Raw genomic sequence first — 11,726 nt, 5'->3', positions numbered from 1 at the left:
CCATTAAGTGTATAAGTCCTGCTAAGATTTGCTTTTCCAAAATGCAGCACCTCGCATTTACCTGAATTAAACTCCATCTGCTGCTTCTCAGCCCATTGGCCCATCTGGTCCAGATCCTGTTGTAATCTGAGGTAACCCTCTTCGCTGTCCACTACACCACCAATTTTGGTGTCATCTGCAAATTTACTAACTGTACCTCTTATGCTCACATCCAAATCATTTATGCAAATGACAAAAAGTAGACAGCCCAGCACCAATCCTTGTGGCACTCCACTGGTCACAGGCCTCCAGTCTGAAAAACAACCCTCCACCCACCACCGTCTGTCTTCTACCTTTGAGCCAGTTCTGTATCCAAATGGCTAGTTCTCCCTGTATTCCATAAGATCTAACCTTGCTAATCAGTCTCCCATGGGGAACCTTGTCGAACACCTTACTAAAGTCCATATAGATCACACCTACTGCTCTGCCCTCATCAATCTTCTTTGTTACTTCTTCAAAAAACTTGAATATGTCATGAGTGGAAGGGATCACTGGTGAATTCCAGGATATCCACTGAGTGGTGAATTGTTCTGGGAATAGTGTGTGGCAAAATGGGACAGAAATCAAGCATGGGAGGTATCATGGCAGCAAGGTAGGTAAGCAATGAGGACAGTTTCTTAAGATAGAGTGAGCAAACTTGATAGGCCTCGAGGTGACACACCCTCCAAAAAAACATGATGCATCTCAGGATCAACAAAATAAAAAGTAAGATTCAACTGAACCTGTCTAGCTTAAATTGAAACAAAGCTCACCAGTTAACTGTCAGTTAGTACCTAACTGGCACATTCTACTTGGCAACACTTCTACCAAGCAGAGTCCTCTTGTCAACAAATTGCCATGCTTTTCTCACATAGTATTAAATTTTGCTTCTCTTTATATTGATATTTCTTGTGAATTGCTCTGATGAGTGCACGACAAAAAGCGTTCACAAAATATATCTTCTTTCAACAATTATACCATCTGTGAAAGGGTCATTATTATTGGACCACCCTAGTCAGGACAATGGCATTCTCACAATATTGTGGATTTTGTTCACAAGTCACCTTTAAATCTGCAAATTCCCGTGATATCTTTAGTGGACCATTGATTATAATGAAAAAAAATGAGCATTTATTCTAGTTTGCAACAGAAAGCATATTATTAATTTTCATCTTCGCTGGTCTCTCACTATAATTCACTCTCAAATGCTTTGAAAATAAAAATGATTTTAACCTCCAACTTCTCCATGACAACCATTAACATCATTCTGGGTTTATCTGGCAGATGAGACACTTCAACTGAAATTGATGGAAATATCACATGCTTCAGAATCAAATGAAAAGATCAAATAGTCTTGGAAGTTTAAGTAAAATTTTGTTAGGTAGCCTGGTGGCTCAGTGGTTAACTCTGCTGCCTCACACTGCCAGGGACTCAGTGGGGATTCTAAAATCCTGTTTTTTTCTTTTGAATCCAAAGGAAGTAGAAGGAGTGACTACACTGTAGAAGCAATATTCCATAAAGTACAATAAGATTACTTCCCTGTAGGTGATAAAATATCCACAACTTTCAACAGCTTGAGATAATCACACTGTTTTAATTTATAGCCTCTGTGAAATTTTCCTCGTGAGTTTACTAATTTTAAGAGCAATATTTTAACCTAACATCCAATTCTGAAGGTATTATTGGTCATTTAACTGACGAGCCATTGCACACATTGTCACAAGAAATTTAATGCAGTGATTTTTATAGAATCAATTGGTGCACTTTATATGCATAGTGATAGGATAGGTCTAATGATTAAAACTGTGCCGTTGAGTTTGTAGACAAAAGAAACAGTGCATCATTCTCTTTCAAAGTTTATTTATATTGCACTCCAAACTCTGTGGAGACAAGCAACATGTTTCTTTATTATCTTCCTCTTTTAAATATTTATGACACTAGTTCTACACAGCATTATTTGCAACGTTATTACACTACATGATGAATAATGTGCCTACTGCTGCAACACACATCCACAAATCAGAGATTTAAACAATGAGACTGCAACCTCCATGTTGTCTACATTATGAATTATCCACATTAAGGCAATTACTTTTACTTGTAGCAATGTTTGTTGAAAACCACAGGGAAAATGCATCATTTCTACCATACAATTTTAATGCTGATATGTTTTACAGAATTGTTACTAATTTTCAATGCTAATTGCATATTTCACATCCAAAATGTCAAAAAAAAAATGTATTTAACCCAGTCAGGATTTAAAGCACATAAATATATTCTAAAGAGGAATCCTTTATGTTTTTCTTATAGGAAACCTCTTTCATAACAATTGCAGAGATGTACCTGCCAGCGAAAATATTAAGAATAGAACCATGCCAAGAACAGTTTGAATGTGCACTGCAGCAGTTATCAGTATATCATCCATCATGCAATGAAATAACATTGCAAGCATTCATTAGAAACACTCAGCTGACACTACTAAAGTAAACCAGGGGGCCACATTTTTACAGCTGACTGTATTGTTTGTGGATCAGGTTAAGGTAACAGCACAGGTCGGATCCCTATTATGGCTGAGGAAGATATGCAGCCTGCCTTCTTAGCCCGTCTGCTGAAAAACCCTGAGTCAAAAAGTGTAGTGCTGGGAAAGCACAGCCGGTCAAGGCAGCATCTGAGGGGCAGAAGAGTCGATGTTTCAGGCATAACCCCTGATGAAGGGCTTATGCCTGAAATGTTGACTTCCCTGCTCCTCCGATCCTGCCCGATCTGCTGTGCTTTTCCAGTGCTACACTTTACGAATCTGGCTCTTCAGTATCTTCAGTCCACATTTTCTCCTAGTTGCTGAAACCCCTGGCATTTTGTCATTGTTTGGCAAATAATCACCAAAGACCTGCCTTTGGACAGATAACATAAGAAGAATGGAAACAGCAGCATGAAGAAATCTTAACTAATTCAAATAAAAGAAAACTGTGGGTGCTGGAATGAAACAAAGAATGAAAAGCCTGCAAACTACTAACTGGTTGGGTAGAATGTGTAGAGAAGTGACATGTTACTATTTTGGGTTTGAACAGTTTTTCAAAACAGAAGCTTCTTCCTGTACCATAACACAGTTCAGTTCTATAACAGTGAGACAATTCATTCCATAACATTTGAGGTAAGTATTATTCCCATACTTTCACAATTGTGCATTCAAAAACAAAACCAGTATCAATTTCTCAGGTGAAATGCTTCATTGACAATTGTTTCTAAATAGCACAATTAATTTCAAAAACATAACTAAAATTCAAATTACATTTAATGGAATTTATGTACTAATACAAAACTAAAACTTAGAGCCCTGAATAATTATTTAACTAATTTATTTATCTGCAGTTGCTTGGCTGATTTGAATTCATTGATGCAAAACCTGCACTAACTGGCTCTAGCAATGTGAAGTCAACTTAATTTTTCTTGCCTTGTGTAGTGATGTCCATTCTACAAGTTGGAAGGGTGCTGGGTCAATCTTACAATTGTTGAAGTCCACTTGCTCTTCAAACTGTTTGTCCTCCCATTCAGCAATCTATAGAAATATTATTCATTATTAAATTTCTGTTACAATTTTTGAAGGATTCTGAATTCAATTCAGTACAGCAAAAGGAAATAGAATTCCATTCAGATAACTGCATGTGACATTTTCCTATGTGGTGAAGGCTTCACTCTAGCATTCCATCCATTAATTCTGGAGATCAGAAGTAGAGAATAGAAGTTATAAATTTTATAGTGTTTAACTCAATATCAATTCCCTACTTTCTCAAGCAACCTTTATTGATGTTTTGTTGTGATGCTGACTTATGATCTGTAAGTTGGAAATGTGAACCAACATCTTAAGCTCTTTAATTGCTTCAAAGTCACAAATATTAATAATTATGCAGGAGACGGCTATGGGAATTTAGCTAAAATATTTGTTTACTATTGTATTTTCAGTTATATATGGAAGCAGATTTCTTATAATACATAACAATGTATTATAACAATGTTCATAAGAATTTACATGACATTGTTACATATTTGTCATGACAGAGGAACTTTGATTATCCGAATGAGATGGGCGGCACACTTTCGTTTGGTTAATTGATTCAATGCCTCTCCTCTGGGGCTTGAAGTTTTCTGAAGTTTCCTTTTTCCTCACTCTGCCTGCCTTGCTCCCTCTCTCTGTCTCAGGGGTTGTTTCTGAGCAGAGACACACTTGTGTGTAAGGGACCTGCAGCATTGCTGAAGCCTCTCGCACCCCCTCCCCCCAACAACAGTTCAATACCACCCTCAGCAGCATTTCAGTAAGCCAGGTTCATTTTTAATCATTGTAAACAAAAGGCGCGATCAGTGTTGAAACACCTCTTTGATGTAATGTTTCCATCGGGACCTTGGGATCTTCTCTGGATAATCCAAAATTTGGATAATTGATATTCAGATAATCGAGGTTCCTCTGTATGTAACTCTGTGGAAGACTTGAATTCAGTGCAAAATATCAGATATGCTAAGAAAACCAATACACTTTTGGGAACTTCATTACTCTCCACTTATACAGCTTAAATGAATATAAGCATCCATTCTTAATATTCTGCATGTAAGTAATAACTTTGTACACACTTAATCAGAACTGGTCACACGGGACTTAATAGAAATCACACTACTGTACAATAAATCAGGAAAAACATTGTTATTAAGTTGCAAAATATGCTGGGACATCAGTGTAGATTTAGTTAAAATTAATAAGAGAATTCAAAATATGTTTGTTGCTTTATCTATCACACTATCTTCAATCTTAAGCATGAGGGAAGCAGGGTTGTAATTACTAGATAGACACTGACAAATTATCACCTACATTTATTTCATCATCAGGGATCTTAAAGATCATTAACTGAAGGGCATTTAGGAATGGGCAATAAATCCTAGCCTAGACAACAGCGCTCACAATTCATGAATAAATAAAGACTATTGCTAATTGTCTCACAATAATTTTTCCACTTGTGTTATCTTTTTAACAAGCAAGATGGAATTAATTCACCTGCACACACAGTTTTCTAAGAAAGTTGAACTTAAAGGTGGAATTAATTACTTTAATGGAACTGAGTTGGCGTCATGATACGCCACTTAATAATAATGTTAAAAAGCTTTAGAGTTAATAGAAATCTGTGGGTACTTTCAAAAAGTTACAATATTTATTCTGGCACGATTGAATTCACATGATTTTTAAGACAAAATGCCCATATTCGGCATCTTGTAAAAATATCTCTCACAGAAGACCTGTATCTGAGTATTTCTTGGTTCAGATTTTGCTATCAGTGACAAAGGAACAGAAAGTGTGGTTTCACGATACTGAGAGTAGTTCACAGAACTTGCATCAACATTTAAGCAGAAACTTTCTGTTACTGGGTGTTTGATTCAGTGTGATGTCCTCAATAGCATAATTGAAGCATTTGAGAGTAGGACATGAACAGTGAGGCTTTTAATCGAATTAGGTTGAAGAATCTCCACAGGATCTGGCTATTACACTATTGTATTGCTGGGTTGGAGGAGTTTCAATAACTCTGGAAAACTGTTCACTATAAAACACACAAACTTTATAAGAACATTATTCTCACAACATTAACACCGTTTTACATTCACTTCTTTCCATCCTACTTCTGCAAACTCAGCAATCACATGAGTGTATGTAATCTCCTTCTATAACTTCACAGACTATTACAGTTAACCCCTTATTGGGCCATATTGGAGTCCAACCAACTCCATTCCAATACATCTCCCCACAAAACTTTGTTCAGACTTCAGTATTCTTTGAGATTCCTGGAAACAGTGTTTCAGTCCCCTAGGTATCCTGAACATTTTCAAAAGAATTGTAGCCTTTTTGTCTTTTTAGTCTTTTTGTAATCTTACATGGATATAATTCTTTGTTCTCTCTCCATATTCACTCTTGGTTGCTTTTCTTTCTCCGTTCTCTGTATTTTTGAGAAAGTGACTTTCTCAATCTCCAGGACTAATCAAGAATAATCAGAATCATTGTTGCATCTGACAGGTTTGATTGAAATTTGAGGAAGTGATTAGATGTGTGGATGACACTAGTCCACTGCATGTAATTTACATGGACTTCAGGAAAACCTATGACAAGATCTCACATGGGAGCTTGGCCAGAAAGGTAAGAGGCCATGAAATCCATGGCAAATTAGATCCAAAATTGGCTTAGTGGCAGGAGGCAGAGGGGCATGGCTGAAGCTTGATTTTGTGACTGGAAATCTGTGTTCAGTGGCATACACCAGGATTCTCTGTTAGTTCCCTTGTAGTTTTGTTGTGCACATAAATGATCTGGACATGCATGTAGGAAGTTTGATCCATTGGTTCACAGCTGACATGAAAATTGGTTGTGTGGTAAACAGTGAGGAGAAAATAACTAAACTGCAGGATGAGTTTAGTTGAGTAGAACAATAGCAAATGGAATTTAATCCTGGAAAGTGTGAGGTAATGCATTTTGTGAGGACTAACAAAGCAAAGGAGCATGCAATGAATATAGGACCCTTGGTAGTAGAGAGAATCAGAGGGATTTGGTTTGCATGTCCAAAGTAAAAGTTGTGTTTATAAACAAAACTTGTTCTTTAAATATGTAATCATTGGTGAGTAATTTTGATTCTAAAACAAATACATATCCTGCAGAGTTTGATTTCCTGAAAGTAAACACTTTGGCCAATGCATTATTCTTGAGGATGAAAGGTCTTTTCATTCATTTGCCTCTGAATATGAGAAACACCCTAACAATTCAGTGTTACCTAACCAGATAGTAAGAGGTTCAACTTGGAAATTGTCTAGTCTTTCACCTCTTGCTTACCCTCTTGCTGATCGTGATAATGTGTCAATATAATTATGTGATACAGCTGATTCTTTTCGCAGTGACCTGGGCTGTCGATGAGATAATTCGCTATAGCAATTGTTTGTTTGGGGCTCTTGTGGCACAGTGCTAGTGTCCCTATCTTTGAGCCAAGAGACCTAGGTTCAAGTCTCACCTGTTCCAGAGATGCGACATAAAATCTAACGATCCTTTTGACCACTAAACTTTCAATGGCTCACATTGTAAAAACAGTAAATTAGCACAATATCCTCTGAATGAGAATGTTTATTCATGTTTGTTTATGATACTCTTAGATTTTTTAAAGCTACTCTTCAGGCTCCTTTGAGCCACTCACAGAGCAAAGGTACATAGTGTAGTGTACATTATTCATACTTCAGTCCTAGAAAAAACACCTTTACTTTGATTAATTTCAGGTGTCCCTCATCTCATTGATATGAAATAATTCAGAGCTGCAACTTGATCTGTCGTACTGGCAGTCAGGGCTCCTCTGTCTGTACTAACTTGGTGTATCCCTCATTGCAACTTCCAGCAATCTGCAGCAAGATGTCCTATCTTTGTACAATGGAAACACTTCGGCCTTTGGACATCACTTCTGCCATCAACACTTTCCTTTCTGAACTGTGGGGGAGATCCTTGAGCCTTTCTGGTTGTTCCCTCTTGTCCCAGGTTCCATGCCTTCCATTCAACTTCCCATCTTGTATCCTTCTTGACTTTATGGGAATGATGGCCAGACAATTTGGATTTGTGGACCATCTTATAATTGTTGACCATCTTCTCTACAGGTTTTGCTGTGTAAACTTCTGGCTTTCTAAGCATGTTCATGCTAATGAAGAGAGTGAATTTCTAATTTCTTCTTGGAGAATTACTTTCCTTCAGGTCTCAGATATAGTTATTGCTATACCTTCATCAAATGGGTCAGAGTTATTTTGCTTTGCTTTCCCAATTTATATGTAAATCTGCCCAGGCTGCGTATGGATATTTTAAATATACCTGGTACCAACTCGGAAACACCTAGAAAAGACTTTTTGCCAATTTATAGTCTTTGGATGCCTCCTCAAAAATCAAGACATAATTTCATGAGCTTCTCCTGGCAGCCTGCTTTGTATGAGCAACGTCCAGTTTTCCCTTGTCCACCTCATCTGCTTAGCTATCTTTTCAAAAGTGAAAAATGCCTCAGCAACACTTTCATCAAATTTTGTGAGGGATTGTACAAAATTAATCAGCTCAATCTTGGATTAGATTCAAATCTTTCCTCATCAGAATGTTCTCTAGAGTCAGTGGCCACATTTTTTAGTTCTCGTCTTTTCATCCGGTGTTCATTTTCTCTTGCCCAAATTGCTTTTTCCTTTTCTTTTTCCTCTTTCTGAAGTGCTCAAATTTATGTTGTTTTTAAAAATCCCACCTCATTCTCTATTTCAAGCTGTTCAGCAGCTTTTGAATTTTCACTAATTCAACTGACTCACTATTTGGTTTGCAATAGCATTCTTCCAATTTCAAATGCTGTCATATTGCATTAATTACATCTGCCTTCTTAGGCCAGATTTTAACTCTTATCCTAATTTGCCAGTCAATTCAGTCATCCTACCCTTGATAAATCTTTTCAAATTATTTGGAGATAAATATTCCACCTCTTGTAGTCTTAGCAACTGTCAAAGTTATTTTGTTATTTTAATGGAGGAGAATTCTGGTGTATTTCCATTTACTCGTTACCAATTATTAGTATCCACATTTCTATATAAAAGATGTCCTTGTTGAGTGTCCTAACTAACCCCTTAATTTTATGTTATGACCAAAACTTGAGAGATGGAGGAGATTGATGGGAAAATGGTTGCTCTTTGGAGCAGTAGGACAAAAAACCAAAAATACGCTTCCCTGCTACCAAATAAATTAATTAAAATTAAATACCTTCTACATCCCAGGTTTAAACTAAAAAGATTTGTCAACCAGGTGTTTTAATATTGGTGCCAAAAGAAGCATTGAAGATGGGATCATGCAAAATGTATCAATAAATTAAATAATTTACAAAACTGTTGCAAAAGGGTTTCCATGCAAGCAAATTTGAGATCATCCAGTTTACACATACAAAGAGATGAATTGAGTGCTTTCAAAATTGTGAAAAATGAGAAACAATGAAAGTCATGATACTTACGCACCTAGGCAAACAGACTATTAAAATGTCACGAAGACAAAGTTAATAATCAATAAGGGTAACAAAATAGTGGCCTTTCTATCTAAGAGACTACGACATAAGGGGGTAGAAGGAATTTTATAGAAAGTATTAACTATCCGAAGTTCTGGTTGCACCATATTTAAAGGACTGAGAGTAATCATAAGCATCAAATCTGAGGAAATTTAAATCGTCAGGCATTGCAGGAAGGGCAGTGCAGTAAAAATACCACAAATCCAAGAAATATAGGGAGCAGCCATTTCATTAAAGTTTTTTTTAAGATTAGGGAAAACTATAGTGGCTCAGTAGTTTGCACCTCTACCTCACAGCCCCAGGGATGGGTTCGATTCAACCCTTGCGTGACTGTGTGGAGTTAACAATTCTCCTCATGTCTGCCTGGATTTCCTCTGGGTACTCCAATTTCCTCCCACAGTCCAAAGATGTGCAGGTCAGATGGATTAGCCATAGGAAATGCAAGATTACAGGGATAGGGTCAGGGGGTGGGATGCATTTTGGAAGATCAGTGTGAACTTAATGGGCCAAATGGGCTGCTTCCACACTGTAGGGTTTCTATTTTTCTACCTCAGCATCAATGATATACGTTCACAACTATCTGACTGAGAGTTCAAAACTTTGATGATTCTGGAATCTGGTGTCACCATTATCAAATTTAGAGGTGACTGAAAAATAGTGGCCAGAATTTATATTCCCTCCCCTCTGACTTATTTCAAGCATTTTGAGTAAATGTCATTAGCACTCATTATGTATTCAATTCATGCATGTTTTCCTTCTTCAAAGCAAAACTGAACCGAATGCCGTAAAAAAAAGAAAGCATTACCTGGTATAATTTGGTTCCGCTTACTAGACTTTAAATCTCAATATTCTGAATGTAGTCCTAGGATATTTAATAGCTTTGTCACTTTATCTAAACATTGGAAATGGCTTGCCTATTATCACTCCAAAGTTCCTTTATAAACCTCCTTATACTAATTCAATTCAGCGATAGCTAACTCAGCATTTGAACTGCAGTAGATAAAGGCTAAAACTTCAGTGAATAACATTAACTTCAAGTTGAGAAAAGTTCCCTCAGTTGTTGGTGCTAATACTGCAGTAAATTAAACAGTATTTTATGCCAAGGAACCCAGTCCTTTCAGTTTAGCTAGCTATTCATTTCCTGAATATTGTGGAAGCTAAGAATACATTCTGACTCAGTCTGTGGTTTGCAATTGTTTAAAGGCATATTCAATCAAAGGGCACAACTTTACCAGGACTTTGGAGATGAACTGGGAGCAGAAAATTGTGACTGTAGGCATTGTAAAGGGGGGCAATGCCTACCTACCACAGGATTTTCTTAAGGGCAGGCACCACAACAATGTTACCAAGTGCCAATTGGAGGGTGATGGTCAGTTAGACTAATTGATATTCATTAGCCAATTAATAGCCATTTTCTTGCACCATCGACATCTTACCACCTTTAGAATGGGTCCCTTTTAATGGGAAGAGTGTGAGGTACACTTTGGCATGGAGAGGCTTAATGGCTGACTCAGAACAACAAGGAGGTCATTGGTGGCAGTGACTACCCCCGAGGCTCTGACACTGGCATGAATTGGAGGTTCATGCCTCCAATCATAGGGTCTGTGTGCCTGATTCTGACACAGTGCATAAATCACTTACTTAGCCTTTGAGGTCATCTCAACCTAGAGTCTCTCTGTTCTTCCACTTGTAGCCTCAGCAGCAGCCACCTCAACTGGTGATGCTATTGAGGCTGTAGAGCTACTAGTGCTCTGACTGGTCTAGCAATTCTGAGAAGGGAGCCGCCATGTATTGAAAAGACTCCATGTTAGCGAAGAGGTGGTGCTGGAGGTCTTAAAACGTATAAAGGTAGATAAATTCCCAGGACCTAATCAAGTCTGCGTCACTGACTAGTCCAGAAGTCATTGCCCATCCCCAATTGTACTTGAGAAGGTAGTGCTGATTATCTTGCAGAACTGTTACATCCCAAGAGGAGTAAGTACATGAATAGCATTGTGAGGAAGGGATTTCCAGGATTTTAACCCTATGATAATTTCTCTCCTAGGAGAGGATTGTGCAGGTGGCCGAGTTCCCTTACATTTGCTGCCTTTGTCTTTTGAAGTGGCAGAAGTTTCTGGTTTGAAAGGTGATGCTGAAGGAGCTGGGGTGAGTTGCTGCAGAACATCTTGTAAACTGCACACACTGCTGCATCTGTGCATTGGTAGTGGTGAAAATGAGTACTGAATGTCATGGATCAGATGTCAATCAAGTTATTTTGTCCTGCATTTTGTTGGAATTACACCCATTCAGCAGGTTTGGCTTTGGTGAGGTGAGTTATGTGCCATGGAATTCCTCGTCTCCAACTTACACTTGTAGCCACATCTATATGGCTAGTTCACCTCACAATTCCTCATGCATCACACGTAACATCACTTCCTCCCCTCACATCATCACTGATGCCACATGCTCAGTGACTTCAACCACCCCTACTGCCGTGGTCACCACCACTTCTGCCCCCACCAGTGCCACTCACCTGCATTCTGCTGACATGCCCCCCACAGACCCCACTGTCACTATCCCCACCCCCCAGAACCCTGAGGGGAACACTACCCCTGCTCATGACTCCACCCCCATTCCCCCCACCATCACACCCAC

At 38.2% G+C, this 11,726-nt stretch overlaps 1 protein-coding gene across 2 annotated transcripts in view; it reads right to left on the bottom strand.

Moving 5' to 3' along the window:
• clcn2c (chloride channel 2c) overlaps positions 1-11,726 on the bottom strand; it is a 611,909-nt gene that overhangs the window by 14,430 nt on the left and 585,753 nt on the right. For both annotated transcript variants that reach the window (XM_043702310.1, XM_043702311.1), the window contains one exon: positions 3,470-3,574. In XM_043702310.1, the coding sequence (XP_043558245.1) occupies positions 3,470-3,574 (105 nt within the window). The remainder of the gene's footprint in view (positions 1-3,469; positions 3,575-11,726) is intronic.

The sequence above is a fragment of the Chiloscyllium plagiosum genome, chromosome 13 (genome assembly GCF_004010195.1).
Source record: "Chiloscyllium plagiosum isolate BGI_BamShark_2017 chromosome 13, ASM401019v2, whole genome shotgun sequence".
NCBI lineage: Eukaryota > Metazoa > Chordata > Chondrichthyes > Orectolobiformes > Hemiscylliidae > Chiloscyllium > Chiloscyllium plagiosum.
Note: the sequence above shows the minus strand (reverse complement) of the source record. Positions and strands in the feature narration are given on the sequence as shown.